The 24,835-nt window shown below is 38.5% G+C and overlaps 1 protein-coding gene across 1 annotated transcript in view; it reads left to right on the top strand.

The window, feature by feature from the left end:
• Positions 1 to 24,835, top strand: part of skap2 (src kinase associated phosphoprotein 2) — a 240,483-nt gene that overhangs the window by 168,506 nt on the left and 47,142 nt on the right. Inside the window, exon 10 of the mRNA XM_055659744.1 lies at positions 13,617 to 13,703. Within this exon, the coding sequence (XP_055515719.1) occupies positions 13,617 to 13,703 (87 nt within the window). The remainder of the gene's footprint in view (positions 1 to 13,616; positions 13,704 to 24,835) is intronic.

Genomic DNA, 24,835 nt, shown 5'->3' with positions numbered 1-24,835 from the left:
CAAGCAACTCTGGAACAATGAGAAGTAGACGCTATCCCGATTTAGAAATATATTGTAATTCCTTCATCATCTTCCGGACTAAATCATACAGCTCTCCACCCAACAAGGGAGCAAAACACAAATAAGACACTGAAATAACTCAGTGGATAAAGCAGAATCTGTGGAGACAAAGGGTGTAAACTGACCCTTCAAGTCTAGACCCTACATCAGGACCAAAATGTCAGCCCACACCTTTTGCCTCCACAGATACTGCTTGATCCATTGAGTTCTTCCAGTGTTCTATTTTTTTGTTCCACAGTTTAGCATCTGCAGTGTATTTTAGCTTCAACACTCTGGGAGTACCATCACCAAAAAGACTGCAGCAGTAGAAGAAGTGATTGGTGTGGGCAATACGCTTGCAAGAATAACTGTAACTCCTCCTAACCCTTGAAAAATATTTGAACAAAACAAATCCTCAAGTTTTCCAATTCTTCAGAAACTTCCTTGGGTAACCATATAGCCCATCATTTAAGCTTTATAACAGAAGGTTCATGCTTTATATTTTAATCTTTGGAAAATATAATTGTCAGCAACAGCAAAATTACAACAGTCAGAAGAGGCTTAATAAAATGAAACAGTTTCTTTCCATTTGAAATCCAGCCTGAAAGGTAGATTCAGACAGGCAAAATTTTGCCTCATGCTTCCTTAATTTTCAAATGACAAATGTGCAATTAGCATTTAAAGGTTACCCATGTATATTCAGATTTGTAAATGAAGGTTCTAAAAGTAAATAATTGTATTTAATGTCCGTACTCGCGGGTTGGAATAGAAATAACACCACACGTAACTAATTGAAACATGCTTGAAATTATGCTAGAAAAGTTTATACCCTGAAAAAATGATTCTGCTGTATCTTTACCATAAACAAAATCTTCACACTTAAAGTATGGCTGAAGCTACTGATGTTACATCCGTGTGAAATAAAAAGCAAATTGCTGGACCTAGGCAGTATGTTTTAGCAGTGTATAGGAGGAGAAAAGGCAAAATGATGTTTTGGATTCTGGCTTTGAACTGGTTTCAATTTGAAACATACACCAGTCTATACTTTTATCTTCATATTAATTCCTTTTGCTTCTCACTTCAATCACTTCTTGAATAAAGTGTTCTACTTTGGATTAAATAGATATTATTTTGGAATCCAATTTTAAATGCATTAACCTAATAATTTGCTGCCTTGCCTTTTTAAATCCATCAGTTAATTCTGATATGTTTCTCTCAACCTTTCCATCCAATTGTAGGGTAGTCATATCTGGTATTCATAGGCTTAATGTAAGCAATTCATGATGACTTTTCCCCCTTGTTTTTGTATCAAGATAGAGGTGTTAGGACCAAGGGAGTACTTCCAATAAGATAACAGCTAACTACCTAATAGAACTAAAAAATGGGCAATACGTGCTGATTTTGCCAGTTAAGCCACATCCTGTCAATTGGTTTACAAAAGAAAGGAACTTCAGGAAATCTAGTTGACGGAAAGAACTGTTAATTACTCATCCAATTTAGTACTGTAGTTGCAATGTACCCAAAGATTTACGATTGATTGGTCTTATTTGGTAAGACTTGCTCATTCTGAAAAAGGGTCTCGAGCCGAAACGTTGTCTATTTCCTTCGCTCCATAGATGCTGCCTCACCCGCTGAGTTTCTCCAGCATTTTTGTCTACCTGCTCATTCCTTAATGTAGTTTAGCTTTTGTTTTCTCCCACTTAATTCTTTAAGAGAATTTAGAAATGTTTTCCCCAAATTGCTTTGCTACTATGTCTTGTAATGAGCATCTTCCAATGTCAACCTGGTGGATCGATGTATGGACATGATGCCTACAAAAGTGTGAAATAATTCCCAGAGATTTTTATTATGTAGAAGTTTTCATGGAACAATATCACTCATTTTCTGCAGGAACAAATTAAATTCAAAGATGTTGGCTATGTCAAAAGTAAGGAAGGTAGTAGATAATTTTACTTTTGTTAATTGTAATCCCAAAGTCAGTTTAAAAAATATATATGTACAAATTTAATTTATATAAAATATACTGCTGGGATATATATATATATATCACCAACTATATATATAGTTGTCTCCCAGCAATATTCTTATAAACAGGATGTTCTTTTCAACTATTGTATTTGGAAACAAACTTTTTCCAAATTAGCTGTGTCCAGAACTTCACTTAACAGACCTTGACATGCCCTTCCTCTCCCACAATGCCCTAAATCTGCCTGGAGATGATTTCAATAGCTGAATCCATTATTTAACTTTGTTTCCTCTGCTACTGGCCAAATTTACAAACATACTTTCCTGACCATAATCTTGAGACACCAATTAGGCTGACAAGTTGGGAGTTTTCACATTAGCATTCATCCCTTAGCCAACATGACCAAAAATATTATAACTGATAAACAAACATATTCGCTAAACACAGGGTTTCGGCCCGAAACGTTACCTATTTCCTTCGCTCCATAGATGCTGCTGCACCCGCTGAGTTTCTCCAGCATTTTTGTGTACCTTTGTAAAAAACACCTGATTGTTTTACATGGGTTGGGAATTAGGAACTTGGTTTTGAAATGGATATGATCTGTTCAGCACTCCATACATCATTTGGATATCCCTAAATTACACTTCGGAAGGCATTGTGCCCAGTAGCAGTGGACTTGAGTGAAAATACATGGGGGCAGTCAAACAACCACTGAGAACACACAGATAAATCCACAACAAAGTTGGTAAGGAAGGGATGATCAGTATACCGGCTTCTGCAGGGCTGCAGGTATCTTCTGCCATGTGGGCACTTAGTTCTCAGTCACAACTCTGATGTGAACTCTTTGTGTAACAAACAGTTGACAGGAACAGAATCCTATCATAACCAGGGAGGACCTGAAGACAGACACAAAATGTTGGACTAATTCAGCAGGACAGGCAGCATCTCTGGAGAGAAGGAATGGGTGACATTTTGTGTCCAAATCCTTCTACCAAGGGATGTGAGATATCTAACTGTCTTAGCTGTAAGAGTGCATCCTCCAAATGATATGACTAGCTTTAGTTTCACAATCTAGCTGGGAGGTGAAAGTTGTCAGACGATATAGCCTTTGTTAAAACAGAGCATACATTAAATCTTGCAGAAGTACAGAGTGGCATAAATCTAACTCCAATTCATTTTAAAATCTCCCTTAATCATATTTCATTGTTCGCTAAGAAAAATAATTATTTGTCCAGACTAAAAGTATTCAAAAACTAAATCCAAGAGACTTGTATTTCCAATTGCAACATTGACAACTATAATCTTTTAAGCCACTTGTATAGCAAAATTGCTGCCATTACTACATTAGTTAAAGTTTGTTAGTGGTTATCAATTATTTCTGACGTGAGTTGACACAATTATTTGATAATGTTCTGAAACCATCATATTACATTTCATATATTGTATCCCTTATATATTTATCTCATGTATCATTGAGTTTCAAAGGAGAATTGAAACTGACATCTAATCTTGCTCAATAAATTATCCATTTATCCTCATGCAGTTCAGTTAAACAATGAATTCCCTGTTTGGATAGATTTATCCTATCCCCCTCCTAATCCCATTAATTATTTGGGTCCTAAGATTGTGGAAAACAAGTAAACAATAGTTTCCCACATGGTTTGTGTGCAATCATGTTACCATTTTTCCAGCAGGAAGCCTGTTGGTCTGTGAAACATAATTTTCGGTGTTCCTTTGCTGCTTCAAAGGGACGTCTGAAACAAATATCCATCACTAATGCCTGCAGAGCTGGCTAACCTAAACATTAGCCTTTGGAATGAGCATCAGTTGGCAACAATCTTTTTGACAATCTTAGTCTGGATGTTTTACTAATTAGCAATTGCATTATTCTTCCTCATCTTGAAATATTATTGTGCAAGAAATTTCAATAGGGAATCAAGTTAGTCAGCCCAACTAGTCCAAATTGTTTGTTATGATCACGGACATCCATTCTTTCTCTTTTAAAACAATCATAATTATTATTTCTTTCTTGGTAAATAGATAGTTACCTTCTGCATAAATGCATACATATTATTTACTCCAACTGCCCTCTATGATGTTATTTTCCATGATCTAAACAGTGAATAAAGATTTTTTTTTGGAATTCATATATAAAGCAGTCGATATCATAATGGAGCCCGAGCTTGAAAATATTCAGGCGTGGCTCTGATAGGTTTCAGACCACACATATACCAAGAAATGACCATTTACATTTTTACAACAAATCCTAAATACCTATCCATGACCTTCAATGGCATTATTATCACAGTTTCCATCAGCACTTATATGCAGTGTATTCTGTATACAAAGTACAGACCAAGTACCATTTGCAAGTTGCACACTACTCTGACTTGGATATATCTTGAAATTCTGATCCAAGCATCAAAAAAATACACAAAACTTAACCCTGGATTACAGCAGTTCAAGGTTACACTTTTCCAAGGGAAGTTAGAAATGGTGGTCTTACCAGAGATGCCCACAAGCTGTAAATGACGATTTAAAAATATCCTATTTGACTTCAAATGATATTTTAGATACTTTTACAAAGACTGAACTAGATGGCCATCAGTCTGAGGGTCTCGACCCGAAACGTCACCTACTTTTCTCCTTACATGCTGCCTCACCCTGAGTTTCTCCAGCAAATTTGTCTACTTTAGATGGCAAGATAGGTCAGTTTTGTTTTATGTTGAATTCTATCTCAATTTGCTGTTGAGCTTGCAACTCAGAATAAAAATAATGTCATTCTTCATGATACTTTATTCCATCTAAAATTAACTATTATATAATTGTCCAAATTAATTATTTGAAATATGCAGATAATTTAATGATTTTGTGATAATAGCTTATTTTAAACAATAAATAATTTATTATTTTATTAACTTTTTGTGACTGAGTTGTATTCATTAATTTACATAGTTTAAAACTGTAAAATTTAATTGGAAGTTGTGAATTTGGAGAAAGAAAATAGAGCAAGTAATTGTTAGCATAAAGGATGGAATCAAGGTTGAACTGTCAATCAAGACAATTAAATGAGAACAATTTCTGATTGTGGATGATCAGCCATGATCATAGTGAATGGCGGTGCGGGCTCGAAGGGCCGAACGGCCTACACCTGCACCTATTGTCTATTGTCTAAGCCACTTGCTCCTATTTTCTGATGCAGAAACAAGGAACTACAGATGCGCGTTTACAAATTAAATATACAAAATGCCAGAATAACTCAGCGGATCAGGCAGTATACATGGAGAATATAGATAGAACATGCAGCCTGACGAAAGGTCCCGATCTAAAATTTCACCTTCCATGATTTCCAGGGATGCTGCCTGACCCGCTGAGTTACTCCAACGTTTTGTGTCTTTCCTATTTACTGATGGTCTGATGTCATTATTTCCAGTAATTGTAAATATATTACAAATTATTCCTTGGTCCAAAGGTTGAATCAGTGATTTGCAGTTGGAGCAAACATGTATTGCAAAAACATTCCTGGACTCCAGGAGGAATAGGATCCTGCAGCTCTTCAACAGCCACACATTCTAGTAATGTACCAGATCCTCCTCGAAAAATGTTTTTGTGAAGCCACCTTGTAAGTCAGCCCTCTGGTGATTTAGGCCTGTTTATTACTCCTATAAATCATGGGAAAAATCTTCATCGCTTTAAGGCTTGAGGGTAAGCATTCCTGGCCATCACCAATAATTTATGCTTATATGTGCCTGCTGTGTTTGCACATGAGTCTTTTTACAATATTGGAGAGATTTTGAGGAACAAGATTATTATTACACCATTATACTATTCTTAACAAAAATCTACCCAGAAATGAAACCTTACACATAACAGATTAAAATTAGATAACTTCAAGACCGAAAGTCAAAAACTTTTTTCATAAGACAATTTTTCATCATTTTACCACCATTTTGGACACCAATAATGTGACATTAAAAACACTGCCACATTTAGTCATGAATATTTAATTCATAAATAAACTTTATAAGGCCCCCTCATACATATACGTTTTGATAATGATCTAGGGAAATATCTTCATCAATACCAGGAGAAAAATACAGTAACATGTCTGGTATTCCGCCTAGCAAAGATCCCGTAACGGTCGTTGTGCTTGGTGTCCATTGTCACAACAGCCATTATTGGGGTCAGTACCTCTGTAAGTTTAACCACGGAGCCTCCAAACCTCTAATGCTTTTCAAAGCACTCAAAACCACTCCTACGGTAGTAGCGATTCATCCATTCAAACCATTCCTATGGTAGTAGCGATTTTTGGGCGAGTTAAGTATTTTTTCTTCTTTTCCAATTTAATATATCAAAAACATTGTGGTGTCATAGAAACATAGAATATAGGTGCAGGAGTAGGCCATTCGGCCCTTCGAGCCTGCAACGCCATTCAATATGGTCATGGCTGATCATCCAACTCAGTATCCCATCCCTGCCTTCTCTCCATACCCCCTGATCCCTTTAGCCACAATGGCCACATCTAACTCCCTCTTAAATATAGCCAATGAACTGGCCTCAACTACCTTGTAAAAACGCAACGACCATTTACGATATATTTTCCGACTTTTTTAAATCAATAAAAACAATTTTTGGACATAAATTGGTCATCAAAACTAAGAAACTGAGCCAATCCTCAATTTGGCAACACACTGTCTCTTGTTTACCTTTCGTACGGACCAAGTTGCTAGCTTCATTCCTTCGTGTCAACTTCGGGAAGCTCCACAACGACCGTTACGGAGACATTTTGCTTACTAAAAAATCAGTCCAAATCAAACACTCTGACAAATCGTCGGCCATCGATATAGCTCAAATCCATAAGGTAATGTGCCGTTTAGATCACATTAGTGAAAATGTTTGGTTTTCGCTAATAATGTAACGTTAGTTTTCTGGGACACCAAACCTTTGAATGTCCACCGCAACGTACGTTTGTGTGTATGATGTGTAACGCGCATTGCGGTGTCCACTCAGATGGATGCAGTATTCTACTACATCATCAGGTGAATGGAGTGGAAACAGTGTTTGCAATTTTATTGTTCCATGTGGTATTCATAAACATAGAAAGGAATAAGAAATACATGCACTTACTGTGCCAACCAGGTCACTGGTGGACACCACGCAACATCCGTTATACATAATGTGGTTGTGTATTCTGATGCTATTTTTGGACATTTGCCATTAATAAGCTATCTTTCCTTTTATTTTTTGTGATACTATGTTAATCATGAACCCAATAAAGTGCTTGTCAAGTTTTTTTGAAGGAATTTGAAATTTGACCACATTTGTCACATTATTGTGTGCAGTATTATAAAAAGACACACATGCAAGAACAGTCACATTGAACCAAGCACTGCCTGTTCAGCTCTTCCAATCGACACAATCTCTGGAATCAACTGGCATAAAAGGGTCGGTTTCATTATACATTTGTTCAGGAAAGAAGTATTCATCTTTCATTAGCTGTGAAAAGAATGTTCTTCTATTTTGCAGACGTTTTCTCATCACTCACTTTAATGCAATGGATGCCATGGCACAACATTTTTCTAGCCATTGAGCCACCTCCTCAGGGCTATGGAATTGGCAACTCCTCATGAAATTGTTTGACCATTTCTCACAATCATGCCCCCTTTCAATGGGACATTGGTTAAATTGCTCATAAACAATTTATTAGGTTCCGTAGTGTTAGATGTGTGTGTGGTCTGGTGCTTAACAGTGCCCATATTTAAATCAGCTTTAACATTTTTATTTTTAATCCAGCTTCTTCATATTATTATGGTTGAATGACCAACTCCAAAGTTCTCTCTTTACACACTGACACCAACATTACCTAAGTTATGTAGAATTTCAACTTTCATCACTAGTTTTCCCTTCACAGCACTGTAGTCAGCATTATTTCTTGTACACTTCTGGGACATTGTAAAGCACAAACACAAATGCTGTGAATTCTAATTTTTTAATTGAAAACTAGTGACCCTAGTGAGTGGCAATCCTGAATGCGTTTGGACTTTTATACAGGACTACTGTTGTAGAACTACAGTTGTAGAACTACTGTTCTTGAACTTTTTTATTACATCTAAATTCCTGTATTGATTTATTCAGCATCATTAATTTGCTGTCCCACTATCAATGATTTATGTGACTCAACCCTCTACGGGCACCTAATTTCTTTGTCCTTTAAAATGCATTTCCTTTCCTAATACTTCCTCCCAGAATCTATCACCGATACTTGTCTCTCTAAAATTGTTGGCAGGTAGATATCTGATTTCTATCTATATACTTTTAAAACTCTGTGGGTGTGTGGGTGTACGGCATTTTGCATTTGAATCGTTAAACTCCGCGCAAACCAGACACAAAAACCGACATATTTACCATTTCACTAGCGATTTTACTTTTACATTCGCACATCCACTCCCTGGTCAATTATTTCCCCAGATTTTGAGTAAAATTGATCACAAAACTCAAACAAAACTCAACTTTTAAGATCTGAACGGCTCTTACCAGCTCTGACGTCACAATGCCCACATGCCGACCAATCCAAGCCGCTTCTCTCTCTTCATTTGGCAGCCCTGGTCTCCTCCACTCCCCCCCCCGCTCGAAGTATGCTCGCGCCAGGCCTCCCGCAACTCCCACGCCCACCCGCTCCAAACGTGATCGCTTGAGGAGTACGGCCGTGCGGGGCTGGTCTCAATTCAAACCGCGGAGGCGTATCGTCCCGACATCATACTCACCAATCAGCTGGGTGGGAGGCGATGTTCACAAAACATCAAAAAAAATTAAAATCAAACTGCTACATGAGCCAACCTCACAGATGTCCAATCACAATGGATCTCATTTACATATGACATCACAATGGGACAGGTGAGGGAGATTGGAACCTTCACATGTTCCCACTTTAATCAAACTGCTGCATGACTCACAGTGCCATCTCACACATGTCTAATCACAATGGATCTCATTTACATATGCCATCACAATGGGACAGGTGAGGGAGATTGGAACCTTCACGTGGTCCCACAAAATCGAACTTCTGCATGAGTCACATGGCGAGTTGGGGCTATGCGTCAGTGGACAGGGTGGTTATGGGGTAAAAGGAGCAAATTAATAATATTCATATAATATCAGGGGGGATAGTTAGCGTGTGTGCGGGGGGGGGAGGTAGTTAGTGTGTGTGACACCGCATGCCACCCCCCCCCCCCCCCCCCCCCCCCCCCCCCGCCCCCCCGCAACCACACTTTGGCGGAACAGACCCAACGGGTCTGCACTTGGTCTAGTATCTACTAAAATTCTGTCCCTGCCCCCCACTGCATCGCTCCCCTTCTGAAGATTGAGTTTCTCAATGAATCACTCCCTATCTTTATGTTGTCTTATTTTTACGTCAAAATCTCTCCTACAGGGCAGATAGTATTCTTAGTTATAAATACTAAGCAGTAGCTACCAAAAGTAAGGGTATTACATTATAAATGTTTATTATAATCAAGCTATATATTTTTTCATTTGTACTTTGCTTGAAATGAAAATTGTCACAAAGGGAAAGGTAAGCAGAAGCCCTCTGACCTAGCCTATTCCATGTACCACTTAGAATTACACTCGAGACATGCTTAAGAATGATCATCCAATTTTCCATCTTGATCTGCAGGTTAATATCTAACTTATTTCATAAATTTTAAACTTACTTCATAATTTGTATATTACCCGACAGGCGAAGATAAAAGCAATGAAACTAATGAAATTTGTATCGGAAAATGTCAGCATATCTTGGTGCAGACCTTCTGCCCTGACAGCAGTGCTTATACCTGGACTTACCCACACATGTCCTGGGTAAGCCTGCCACATACATAGCAGACATTAACTGTGGAGAGAAAGGTGAATAGATTGTTTTAATCATTTATATGCCTATTTTAATTAATATTTGGTGTTTTAAAGGCAAAAAAATTAAAATAACATTTTAATACATAATGATACCCTAGACAGCCTGTCAGCCAGATAGTGTTGAGGGAATAGACTCACTGGATATCAATATAGTTCTGTAAGGCCAGCTGCCTCTGATGAAATGGCACGAATGTTGCGCCAGCTATCCTGATTGCTGGGCACCAGGCTGCCATACAACACTACTGAGAGGGCATGTTGGAATAAATGGTGTGGCACAGTGACAAGATAGAGAGCAATTATAGGACAATGTAATGTCTATCAAGAGTTACTTATGGCATCTTCTTCTTGCGTATGGCGTGCATAACCTAAAATTGTAGATCAAGGGTAGATATCCAGGCCAGGACAGCATCAGTTACTGGGTGGATGGCTTTGATGCCCCCAGGGCAAAGCCTCAGTGGACAATCATTCACGATGGTCTGGTCTGGATGTCCGCAGTTGCAAGCAGGGCTCTCTGTCATTCCCTACTTACGCAAGTGATGGGCAGTTCTTGCATGGAGGGTACGGATTCTGTTCAGGGTTAGCCATTGCTTGCGATGGAGGTCAAAACCCAGTAGTTTCACTGTGGGGTCTGTGATGACTTCTCCGTTGTTGGTGTTGGCATCTTTCCAGGTTCTGCGCAACTCAATCTTGGAGTCAAAGTCTTCCAGGGATTTAACGGAAGACCAGAAGGTTTTGCGGGACTTCAGGCGCATGTTGGGCAGATTATTCAAGTCAGCTTGGATGGGAAGGTCAGGGTTAGCCTCGATGGTGCACCAATCTTTCAACATCTTCTGCGTATGCTGGGAGGGGTGATATGAGACAGGACAAGGAGCCACTACAAAGGTGTTGACTTAAGCGTCCCTGTGATGACCCGCATTGCAGAGTTAAGGACAGTGGCAGCTATTAGCCCAAGCTGTTGAACAAAACTCGGCTGTTGAGTAGACTATGGCTAAACTTGCCATTAGGGAGGGTTTGTGCATTGGATCCCCAGCTGTTGCCTGCAAGTTTCCTGATGTTGACCCTTGCTTTCAGCTTATCAGCCACCCTTTTCAGGTGTTCACGATAGATGAGGATGAGCGATCCAGGGTGACTCCAAGGTACTTGGGGAATTCTTCATTCTTCACCGGCTCACCACAAAAGGACACTCGGAGCTTTGCAAAGGCGAGCTGATTGCTGAGGTGAAAGACAATGACAGTTGTCTTAGATGGGTTAGGGCGAAGTCTCCAGAAGGTGACTTTGCCCTAACCCATCTTATGGCATAGAGGGAGGTCATTCAGTCTGTCCATGCTGGCACCCATCAGAGCAAATCCATGAATCCCGTTCTCCATATTTCTTGGTATTTAGTTATTCTCTCATGTGCTCTTCAACTCTCCTTTGATACTTTTCTTACTTATTTACACAGAGGATGTTACAGTAGCCAATTAACCAACTAACACGTCATTTGAATACGTTTAGTTTAGTTTATTATTATCAAGAGAACCGAGGTACAGTGAAAAGCTTTTCTGTTGCTTGCTATCCAGTCAGCAAAAAGACTGCACGTGATTACTATCAAGCTGTCCACAGTGTTCAGATACAGAATAAAGTGTATAGCGTTTGTGCAAGACAATGTCCAGTAAAGTCCGATTAAAGATAGTTTGAAGGTCTCCAACAAGGCAGATGGGAGGTCAGAACAAGTCCTTGATTATGCAGGTGGCTTGCTGAGGCAGTAGGAGGTGTAGATGGAGTCAATGGAAGGGTGGTTGGTTTGTGTGATAGACTGGGCTGCATCCACAACACTGCAATTTCTCACGGTCTTGGATGGAGCTGATCCCAAACCATGCTGTGCTGCATCAAAATAAAATGTGTCCTACAGTGCATCTGTAGTTGGTGAGTGTTGTTGGGACATGCTGAACTTCCTAAACCTTCCAAGAAAGTAGAGGCATTGGTATGCTTTCTTGGCCATTGCTTCGAAGTGGCTGGTCCAGGACAGATTGCTGGTGATATTTATTCTTGTGGATGGAAACCAGAATCCTGTGGAAATGTGTGCACTTCACACAGAAGCAAGCACCCAATGTCGTGATCTAACTCGGATCTCTAGAGACGCAAGGCAGCAGTACTATTTCTGCACCACTCTGCACTGCAGTGTTCCAGTTTTTACACAGTCTATACGTACAGATTAAATGAACAACAGGAAATACTGTGATTGTATTACTCTAGAAATTCACCATTTAACAATTGAATGCATGCCGTTTTTTCAGTTTAATAATACCTGTAATCCCTGCAAAATTTAAATGCAAATGTAAACAGCAAATTGATCAAATATTAATTAGAAATTGTATAATTATTGCACCCTTTTGAGCTCTCAAAGCGCCATCTATAATTAATTGTTTCTTATAATTTTATTACTTAAATTACTTGAATATTTCATGCACGTATTTAAAGTATTGGGACAATTTTTTCACTGATAAAAAAAGAGAGCTTTACATCTGCTGCTTCAAAACTATGTGATTTGAATAAACTAATATTGAAATGGTTTTGATGGCACAAGAATAGTGTGTAAATACAAGCTGTTAATTTGTCAGGACCACCAGATTTATGATTACTATGGAAATCGCACAATGAATGTTATACAACCATCTGTGTGGTTTGGTTTTTTCTCCTACACTACAGTATTATGTTGTTTACTATAGTTACAAATTCTACAAATAACTTATCAATTGTCAGTCAGATGCCAGCTATATTAATCACAAAAATGGCAATGTGCCAATAAACCAGCTTGCAGCATCATTGATTGTATGTTGCAGCATCAATTTAAAAGAGAACTACCCCCAATCAAAATGCTTGTGTTATATTGTTTTATAAATAACATTCTCAGTCTTATCCCATAGCCGTCATATATTGAATGCAAGAACGTGATGTTACTGACTGTCTTTTAAAAAAAGTCTAACTTGCATTATACTTATAATTTAATAATTTAAAACAAATACTCTTACCCAGAAAAGTTGCAAGTGCTAATTGTAAATATGTAATTTGATTTTCTTCCGTTAGTTCCATATGTCTCAAATCAAAAATTCTTCAAACATTTCTTGAATGAAATGTATATTTAGTTACCTTTGAAAACCCTAAAGTGTAGAATGTATGATTAAGCACTTTTGAACTATAATTGATGTAGGATTTTTTTTTAAACCTCTATTAGTCACAGAGGTAGGATTAAAAGTTACATGAGCAAAAAAGTTAGCTTTGGTGGTACTGAAAAGTTAATTTTGGTAGTCCTTAGAAAGTGTATCAAAAATTAGATTTGTTTTCTTCGATGTAAGACAATCAGTTTATTAAAAATGCCAAAAAATAAGTTTGGCTGTATGAAAATAAAGATTAAAAGCTCCTGAATTTTGTTAATATTTCACTTAATATGACTCAAATTTGATTAATTACAGCAATCTATAGCTACCAACATTGGAAATAATTGTACAATAAAACACTGACAATCCAACATGCCCAGGACTGCCAGATCTGTCAGTTTAAAATGATTCCATTCTTGCTGTTTTTTTAACTAGTTGTTGATGTTACTTGTTTTTAATCAGATCTTTATCAGCATCAAGCAAGAAGTTCTCTACAATATCAAGTAATCATATTCCACTAGAAATTGTTATAATATATGAAAAATATGTATTATTTTTGTTTCTTACAGAAGAAGAGGACAATTTATTACAACCTTCACCAACATTAAATGAAGTTGACGAGAAAAAGAGCCTACATGCTGATGGGAATAAAACAGGTATAGTTAATGGAAATTTGTTTTAATTGTTTCACCTAAATATACAGTAAATGTTATTTTTAGCATCAGCTGATAGACGTGTCCCCAGAAACGTGTTTATTCCTTTAAAATTATTTCTTATTTTGTGGACAAAATAACAAATATTGTAATGAAATAAGATGTTGTTTGAACAAAATATATGAATATAATCACAATATTATATAAACAGGAATAAGCCACATGGCCCTTCATGCCTGACTTACTGTTCAGTATGATCATGACTGATCTACCTCAACAACTTATCTGTGTCAGTTCCTCATCATCTTTGATCCCGAGATCTTTCAGAAATGTATCTGCCTCCACTTTAAACGCTGTACTTATAATCTGACCACCACAATTCTCTGGAGTAAAGAATTTCCTCTCTGTGAGAAGACGGTTCTTCAAACATCAGTTTTAACTGATTCACTCCTTTCTTGTCTTGAAGCTCTGCCTTCTTTTTTGAAACTCTTTCAATAATGCAATCATTTTAACATATTTTCTGTCATGACCCTTTGGATCTTAAATGTTTCAATATGATCACCCCTCCTTCGAAACTCCAAAGCAGATTGAATCTTTTTAACTTTTTGATAGGACAATGCTGTCCTATTAGGAATGCACTCTAGACTGCCTCCTATGCTACTAAATCCTCTCCAAGATAAGGGGATCAAAATTGTGCACTGTTTAATGCACTGTTTCAGGCAGGTCAATTTTCTCTTACCAGTGTAACACGATCAATTGATCAAAGAATGAGAATATTTTCCTTTCCATTCATTTTTACCGTAAAAAGGATTTGAATGTGCATACCTGGCAAAACTATCTACCTAGGACATGTATTCACAGCACCACCATCAAGAATTAGCACACTGCTTCCTTCTTTCCTTTCAAGCCATCTTCCATGAGCATTGTACAGTATTATGCCATTCAACTGGCCATTGCATCATAGGGCAATGCAACCACAGTCTTGTCTGCACTTTCAAGACACTGAATAATATTCAAATATAGGACTTATTTTCTGACATTGCATTCCTTACCTGAAATCAGCGAACTTTTGCACATTAGTGTACTTCATCATGTTCATGCATTTCTCATTCTAAATAAAGGTTTAACAGTAACTTTTATTTTTTAATAAGTCATTCATTCTTTAAATTGGGCACATTGGTGTTTAGGATTCTTCCGGGCTTAGGATGATGATTCTGATTGGATGACAATTGCTATTTTTTTAATTTAGAAGACAAAGCTTTATGCATAGGTCAGTCTTCTTCTTTCATGTCCTTATGCAATATAGTGGCTCGCCACTGCTGTACACATCGTTGCGCTATTGGAGTGTTAAGTGAAAGGTCTACAGTAGTACATAGATTATCCAGCAATGGGCATTGCAGAAGGTGTTGCAATGTCTGGGTCTGTGTGCCACAGTCACAGGTTGTTGTACCCTCAATGTAGCCCATTTGTGCATTGTCACCCTTGGCCGCCCGACCCCAGTTCGCAGTCGGCTGAAACATCTCCAGTTCTGCCAGTAATAACTCGGTAATAACTCAGTATTACTGATACTGAGATCTGATACTGATACTGGTCAGTAATAACTCAGATAATACTTAATATATTGTAAGAAATATATGTGTAAGATCTTCCAACAAAAGCGTTTTTATAACTAAACATTGACCTGGTAAAAATGAATCTAATTTCTCACAAGGAAAGGCTAGGGTGATAGCAGTCATGAAGTTCTTATTTTCCTTAAAAAAATAATATTAGACCTAATGACACACTTACATAGAAAAAAGGCTGTTAACTAATGCTTTCCTATAGAAAAACGGATCATTTTCAATTTGCTTATATCCATTGCGTGATGTGAATTGAATAAATAATACATAAAGTTTAATTCCTGGTCCTGCTAGTAGAATAGTTCATTTGCAGTGTGAAATAATACACATTTTCTGGGTATCCTTCAACTTTTTCTTCCTCATTATTTGAACAATTTTTAAAAGAGTTTTTCCACTTTTCCAAGAGTTTAAATTGGACATTTAGACAACTTTGAAAATTTCCTGAGATGTTTACCTTCATAACCACGTTTATGGAGATTCTAGATATATCAAAGACAGTGTTGTAGCAGTACAACTTTTCCAATAAAATAACTTTCAGACAAACGCTATTCTCTTTCCATATTCTCTTTCTCTTTCATCCCCATCCCCCCATTCCTACAAATGTACATGTCATGATTTCCATATATATTTTATATATAAGATGTATCTGAAAGGGATTAAAGGGATTATCTCTCGGTCATTGATTTCTACAGCAACCCCTATGGGAAGATAGGAAACTGGTCTGGCTTTTTTCCAAATTCATGTACTTGTGCAGCAGTACAGCTCATAAGTATCGATTAGTGTATGTGGAGGCCACTTGAGAAGGATTTATAAAATAAGCCAATTTAGTTCTGCCTGAATTAGATTGTAATGACTCAATTACCTTTTATTTCTGTACAAAAGAGATTTAGGTGAATAAATTAACAGATCATCATTGAGGAAGTGTCACTACTAAAGGACAGTTTATAGATGTAATACACAGTTGCTGTCACACCTTTAAGATTGTAATATAGACATCTGTGTATACTTTGTGGTTTAGTGAAACAGACTTCTGTCAATCAGAGGCTGACGTGGGACTTAGAGATACCCAGGGGATATACAATGTAGATGTCTGAAAAGGTCAACTTGACGCAGGCTGTGAAGATCGACCCGCTGCTCTGTCCGCTTTGATAAAAATCAGATAAACCTAAGACTGCTAATTGATCTGCAGCCTGTTTAAACGTTGGCCGTGCATACCTCATTGCATTTGATTATTGTAGAAAGCAAATGAAGCTAAACACATGAAATGCTGCTGACAGGAAGAATAAATATCACCAGAATTTTCAGGATAGGGAGAGGTTGAGGAATATATTCTTATCTGCCTCATTTTTATATTTGTTTATGAACTAATTATCAGTGTAATAGATGAACAGCTATGTGTGTTCAGTTGGATTTTTAAAGTGTGACCTTGTACAGTTATGTCTAATTTTCATTAGGTTTGAAAGAATGATGCCTCACTAACTCAAGGACATTGAATTCAGTAAGACAACTCTGAGTAAAGTGGGCCAGATCTGCTTCTTATCAGGAATTTACACCTCACCACAACCAAATGTCAACTACAGCAGGCTTTATTATTGTATATTTAATGTGTCCTGTGAGGAAATGCAGTCTGGGTCACCTTCCTCCTCATGTACACCAAATACATCATTCTCTTAGTGCTGTCAAACAAAGACTGGGTGGACAGGTACTTTGTGCTCAGGAAGTTGCTTTTCAGATCCTTTCCTATTAAAGCATATGGAGAGGAAACAGAACCCAGTTTGGGAAAAAACCCACAGAGGAAGTTAGAAGCAGGTTGCTGTTAGATTTTGGCTTACACATAAGCTTTACATAACGGAAGTGGTCATTGGGTCATCTAATGACAGTACTTGAAGATAACCAGAAAACATGGCTAGTGATTACTCATCCTAATTTGCTTGTCAGATCTTTTCTTCTTTTTTTAAACTGCCTAATTGTCTCATTCTATTGCATCTGTGCCACAAATTTAGTTCTCTTCTCTGAAATTAAGTGGACTGCAGTACTCTAACTTAATGTCATGTTTATGTAACACCTCTAAAGTAGTAAAGTTGCTTCACATGAGCATTACCGAACAAAGTTTGACACTGAGTTAAAAAAACAGTTATCAATGCAGATAGTGGGAGCTTTGTCAGAGATATTTTTAAGAAGCATCATAAATGGGAAAGAAAGGTCAAAAGGCAGACAGTTTTAGGGAGAGGGTGTAAGCAGTTGCGATCATGTTGCTGTTGAATAATGACCTTTGCCCTTACCCAGACAGTTAACTTTGTAACACTAGAAGTTTGGTTGCCATGTAGAGCAGAAAGCAGGCAAGGGTATTTCTTTCTTGCTGCGTATCACCTAATGTGAACTTCTGACCTTGCTGAAGAATGTCAGATATTTCAGTCCCACTCGTGTTTACATTAAAATACTTGGAGCATGGGTTGGACATCATAAGATGCAATCCATGATAATTAACAAAAATATTTTTCAGTCGGATTAGATTTTTTCGGTTGGGGGGTTGGGGGGAACAAAACGTCATTATCGTCAAGCTGTTGGGCAAGCTTTATATTTAAAATAAGAGAATTGAGAGAGAGAATAAATAAAGAGGGAGCTAATATGCATAGCTTAATTAAACGTTGAAATATTTTCATGGCACTTTATACTACCTGCTTTTCCCAGTTTTTATGACTTTTATCTCTGTAGCCATTATCGTCACCCAATGCCATTTTCTCTCTACCCTCTGGAAAAATGTACCTAATCTTCATGCTCCGAAACGGAACAATAGAAATTCTCATGAGTAGATTTCACAATTTCAACCAATATTGGTTGAGAACCAGTAAATTTGGGTATCTGTACAGGTTTCCAGTCTGGATGTGATCCAGTCCAATACTGGATTCCTATAAATCCTGCAAAGTTTAAGCAATTCCTAGCACAATGCTGGGGAATTCACACATACCTTCACACAACCTGCAAAAAATTATTCCTGGTGTAGAAATTATGTTCATTTACATTAATAGAGTATACTGAGGGATTAAGGTAAATTAATATTTTTTAACAGTTTAGTTTAAAATATTTTTAGTTGTCATATTATATATGTTTTTAATAGTTTTTGTTTGTTTCCGAATGTTACAAAAGCATTCAATGTACGGGAAGCTGGCCGTGTGTGGCTAGCTGTTCGTTGTACCAGATATAAACACAGAATTGTTCAAGGCACTCAGGAGGCAAGGCCGCATATGTGGAAAAGGAAACAGCCAATGCTTAAAGTAGTTGCATTTCTGCAAGTCTCCAGCAATTTCTGTGTTTATGTTAGATTTCCCAAATCTGCAGTTTTTTACTTCTATTCAATTCTGTTAGCATTTTTGTGGTTGGAATCTTTTCAATACACCCCCATTCCTAACCACCATGAAATGGTTTATTTGAACGGAAGTTCAAGCTAAGGCATAAGGTCTTCTCATTAGGATCAGAACTGGTACTTGGCAGCAAATTGACTGTGGGAGATTCATGCAAATTCAATCTTTTATCCTTGGTGTGTGGTGAGCACTGCAGTTTGCACTGTTCACAGATTCTGATCTCAATGTCATCTTCTTTATGCAGAACCCTGGATTAATGGCTGACATGCTTCCACTCTGATTTTGTGGATGTTGAGTCATTTGGTGATACATGCTTTCAAGTTTTTGTATCTTCTGCCCAATGAGACAGGGGAGAGGAAGGAATAACCAGGATGAAAAAGTCCTTGATTATGTTAACTGCTTTCCCGTGGCAGTGTGAAATGTAGATGGATTCAATGGTAGGGAGACTGGTGATGAATATCCACAACTCTCTGCAATTTGTTGTAGTCTTGGTTGTTGCCAAACCAAACTATAATGCATCCAATAAGAAGCTTTCTGTTGTGCATCTGTAGAAGTTGTTAAGAGTTGTTGGAGAGGCGCTGAACTTCCTTAGTCTTCTGAGGAAGTAGAGGCATCGGTTTTCTTGACCCTAGCTTCTTTGTTGTTGGTCCCTGACAAAGTGTTGGTGATGTTAGTCTACGATATTGAACCTTTCGACTGTCTACACTTCAGCACGATTGATACTGATTGGGGGTGTATGAAATCAATAACTAGCTGCTTCTTCTTGCTGACATTGAGAGAGACGTTGTTGTCTTGACAACAAACTCTCTCTCTCTTAGCTTTTAAAAACAAGGGCTTCAATGCGGGGGTCATCAGTTTGTAAAAGAGCAATGATGTTTGTTTATCCTTCCAGTGAATTTGGAGAATTTTCTGAGGACAGTATTGGTGGTGTCTTTCCAGTGCTTGAAGCATCTGTAGTTAATACTGGCCGCAAAGCGTTTAGGAGTGCCAGAATTGTTGAATTGAGACCAAGGATTGTTGTCAATATGGTGATCCAGAGAATTAATGTTATTTCTCACCAGGAATATAGCTCTAGTGTGTTGCACCACCTTGACGTTATACATCCACAGCCCTAATATCATTTTAGTGGTGCCTATCAGCAAAAGTCCTACAATATTTTGTGGTTAAATTAATACTTGATTGCAAAAATATTATGTCAGGGATGAAGACTGGGTCGATACTTGAAGCTTAAAAAATGACTTCAAGAAAAACAGTGGGCTATAACTTTTTAGGGAACAGTTCAAAATGGCTACGCCAGAGTAAGCCATTTTGCAGTCCAATTACTTTGTCATTTTATATCCTATGTTGATAAAGTTTGAACAAATTTGCAAAGGAAAAATGGGGATAAGCAATAGCAAGCAGCAGAGGGTTTTATTGTTGTCCTATTTAGGTAAATATTGCTTGTAGTTAGGTAGTAAAAATATATATTTTAATAGATGATGTAGAGAATATTTGGCAAAAACAGACGATGAGGAAGAAAATCATGTATGTTTATTTTGACATGTTTGAAGTTCTTATTTTATCATGGCAGTTAATATCAGAAAATGATGCATTTTCTCGTACTTATAACTAATAGAACATAAAGAACATCAGTACAGCACGGGAATGGGCCCTTCGGCCCACAGTTTTTGTGCCGAACATGATGTCTAACTGAACTGATCTCACCTGCCTGCATATGATCCATATTCCTCTATTCCCTGCTCTTCTATGTGCCTATCTAAGAGCCTCTTAAATACCGCTATCATATCTGCCTCCACCATCACCCCTGCAATACGTTCCAGCCCACCACCACCCTCTGTGTAAAAAACTTGCCCTGCATATCCTCTTTAAACTTTCCCCCTCTCACCTTATAGCTATGCCCTTTAGTGTTGGAAATTTCCACCCTAGGAAAACATTTCTGCCTGTCTACCCAATCGATCCATCTCATAATTTTGGATACAACAAGTCTCCCCTCAATCTCTAACGTTCCAGAGAAAACCACCCAAATCTATCTAACCACTCCCTCCAGCTGAAATCCTCTAATCCAGACAACATTCTGGTAAACCTCATCAGCACCGCCTCCAAAGCTTCCACATCTTTCCTGTATTGGGGTGACCAGAACTGCACATAATTTTCCAAATGCGTCCTAACCAAAATCATATGCATCATGACTTCCTGACTGTTATATTTAATACCCTAGCAATGAGGGCAAGCATATCATATGCTGCCTTTACCAACCTATCGACTTGTGCTGCCACTTTCGTGAGCTATGAACTTGGGCTCCAAGATCCTTCTGCACATCAATGCTAAAGTGGTCTTGCCATTAATTGCATACTCTCTCCTCACACGCAATCTCTCAAAATGCAACAACTCCCACTTGCTCAGGTTAAACTCCAACTGCCATTTCTCCGCTTAAATCACTTGAAGCAAATGTTATTTTTTTTTTTTTAGATTACACTTAAAGTGAAAGTAAATTCATGTGTACCTACATTTGATTATTTGATCAATGTGAAATATTTAAGGTTGGTTCATTAAATATTGATCAGTTCAGACACCACACATTCATTAATATTTATTATACCCAACATCAAATTGGAGTGAGGCAGAATTTGATATTCAGTGCATTTTGATTATATAACCTTTCAACTGCTCCTGTAAAACTCATGTTCATCTTAAATTGTTTGAACTAGTTTGATTCCAATCCCATTCATTTCTTGATTTTCTTTTCTAAGTTATACGAGTAGCAAGTAATTTTTTTATCTGATCTGGTTTTGCAGAAAATTAGATCACTTTGGGTAACATTATTTATTAATAACCAACTATAAATATAGTTAAAATATCTTCAATAGTGAATACAAGAAGATGCAAATTTCAGTGGTGTAGCATTTGGAGATGGATTATGACAACCAACCAAACTTCATTTTTCCAATAAAGTTAAAAAAAAGAACTGATCAATCTTACAGGTAGACAAAAGCGCTGGAGAAACTCATTGGGTGAGGCAGCATCTATGTGAGCGGATTATGAGGTTACTAGATACATCACAGAAGCGCAGTTATGAGGCAAGATAAACTCCTGTATCAGTGGGGGATAGGGGGAGTGGCAAGAAACTTTGCAGACTGATGCACAGAGGTAGTGCAAAAGCCCGGTGTCAACAATTTAGCCTTGAGGATCTGTGTTCAGTACCACAAGAAGTTGAGTAATTTGTGATTTGTAAACACATCTTCAAATACAGTTTCCTACCCAAAAAACAGACTGCTAGAGGAGCTCACTGGGTCAAGCAGAATCTGTGGAGGCAAAGGGATGAACAAGGTTTCATATAGAGACCCTGTACCAGTCCCGATGAAGGATCTTAACCCAAAATGTCACCTATTCCTTGGCCTCTACAGATGCTGCATGACCAGCTGAGTTTCTCCAACAATTTGTTTTTTGCTCCAGATTCCACCATCTGCAGTCTCTTGCAGGGCTGCCAACATTGGGTGGGCGTTGACAGTGAGAAATTGCGAGGGAGCTTAGCGACCGAGGGTGGGAGGGGGGTGTTCCCCCTCCCACGGTAGGGAGCTTTTGCATTTTTCAGCTTGAAATTGTGCAATCTGGTGCATACTGTAGCAAGCCTTTTAACTTACACTTGAATGCAACATTTATGCTTTAAATTGGATTAGGTATCAATAAGGTTAGACTAAATTACATTCCTAATTACATTCCACAATAGAGCCAGGCTCTGATCGACAGGTGCAGCACATGAATGACTATATTCATGTATGGAAATCTGATTATATTCATGCTGCTATGTATATATATATATATATATATATATATATAGAGAGAGAGAGAGAGAGAAAACAACACAGAGAAACAAAGCAAAAGTCAGACTTCCATCACTGTTCTGCACAAATAAATCAACCTTACCCTTTGAAAATAGAAACAAGACGGAAATAATGCCACATATTCAATCATATATGATTCAATGAAATTAAGATATATTTGTAAAAATATATATGGAAACTGGCCCTTCAGCCGACCGACCACACCGACCAGCAATCTATCATACACCAATTCCATCCATCACGCCAGGGACAATTTACAGAAGCCAATTAACCAACAAACCTGCACTTCTTTCGGATATGGGAGAAACCGGAATATCCAGAGAAAACCCATGTGGTAGTAAGGCAGCAACTCTACCACTGTATTTTTTCTGTAATATATTTATTATGGTGTCACGTGAATAAAGATGAACACATGATTCTGATTTCTGCCCTTAGTTGGATAACACACATGCCCAGTCATTGTGTCTTATGGCTGGTTTTCAACCTCTTCAGGCTGAAGGTCTCGACCCGAAACATCACCCATTCTTTCTCTCCAGAGATGCTGCCTGTCCTGCTTAGTTTTTCTAGTTTTTAGTGTCTATCTTCAGTTTAAACCAGCTTATCAAATCTTTCTTCAAAATGAAAAAAGTATTCCAGCCCTGCCAACATCTTCCTCCAGCAATTTGTGTACCTACCTTCTTCATAAATCACCCCTGGATCCTCTCCAGAGCAATTGCACCCTTCCTACAATGTGTCATAGACTTACAGCATGGAAATAGGCCCTTCATCCCAACTTGTTCATGTAGATCAAGATGCTCCATCTCCATCATAATCCACTCACATAGATGCTCCATCTAAACTAGTCCCATTTATCCACATTTATGGGCCATTTATCCACATTTGGCCCATATGCCTTTAAACCTGTGTGTGCCAGTATGTGTATGAGAGTGTGTCAGTGTCAGTGAAGCGGCGACAACATCCGGAGTGAGCGAAGACTTGGCGATGCCCGGGGAGCGTTTCCCTACCCCCGCCTCCCGGGAATGCGGGCTGGCTCAGGTGCTCCTTGTCCAGCTGGGGTCCGGGGGAGGTGAGGGTCAGTGACCCGGGGGTCAGGCATCGGAGTGGAGCCTTAGCCTGAGATTCATCCCCACGGCTCCGGAGGAGGCACCGACGCCCCCACTTACCCGGTCCGCTCCGGGGGCCGGGGTTAAAACTCCATGGGTTGTGGACAGAGCGGCCGACGGACATAGAGCCGCTGGAGGTGAAGGTGGGAGGTGTGTTCCGTGCCTCAGGGGGGAAGAGGGAGGGGGGTTGGTGCTGGGACCACCGCCGTGTCTCACCTATCACACCATCTGCATTGGAGAAACAAAACTACTTTTGTTTTCCCCAAAATCATCCGGCAGGCCGGTAGTTTGACAGCCCTGCTTTAAACCAATGCCCTCTCGTGCTTGAATCACATATCTCAGGAAAAAGAGTATGCATTCACCGTATATTCTCCGCGTGGTTTTTACTCACCTCTAAAGCAATTTTTGCTTTATTTTGAACTTCCAGCACCTGCAGATTTTTGAGCGTGAGAAATTTTGTGATCAGCATGAGAGCGTGAGAATATTGTGAAATGTGTGAGTCTCACGCTCAATGCGTGAGAATTGGCAGCCCTGCTAATAATGCAAACATTTTATGCAAGTTCCAATTGCTTAGACAAAAATCACTTATAACTGCTTTATAACAGTTAAGTTACTTTAAGACCATTTCAGAAATTATGGCAATCAACAAACAATCAATTAACAAATTAAAGCAAACTAAAAAAAAATAACATGTTCCCTTTCCTGACTACCTCATAAGTACTTTAATGCTATTAACAGAACAAAGTGATATTAATCTCAAGAATCAAAAGTGGAAATGGGGGCAATTTGGCTTAAATGGCAATTCTAAGCCCATTCAGATCTACATAGTCAGAGTTATACAACATGTACATGGCTGGCCCAATTTGTCCATAATGATCGTTGGCATTCTGTGTGCCCAGGGACTGGCTGCCGTTCCCAGAACAACTCGCTTCCCAGGGACTGGCTGCAGTTCTCAGGTCGGCTCGCCTGCCCTGACCCCGCGAAAACAAATTGGAAAAAAAACTTGGTTTTTCAAGTTACGGGCTGGGTTCGGCCTGTGTGCTGTAGATTGCCGAACCCTGTCCTAGATGTTTGGCCTCATTGTGGTCCCCCCATGTTTTACAACCGATTCACCTGGTTAGTTCTATCTCCGGCTGCTTCTTGTTGTCAGCGGTTGCACATCCAACCAAGAAAGAAGAGAAGAGACACGATGTCACTCACAGCCTCCAA

This window comes from Leucoraja erinacea, chromosome 2, assembly GCF_028641065.1.
Source record: "Leucoraja erinacea ecotype New England chromosome 2, Leri_hhj_1, whole genome shotgun sequence".
NCBI classification, from domain to species: Eukaryota; Metazoa; Chordata; class Chondrichthyes; order Rajiformes; family Rajidae; genus Leucoraja; species Leucoraja erinaceus.
Note: the sequence above shows the minus strand (reverse complement) of the source record. Positions and strands in the feature narration are given on the sequence as shown.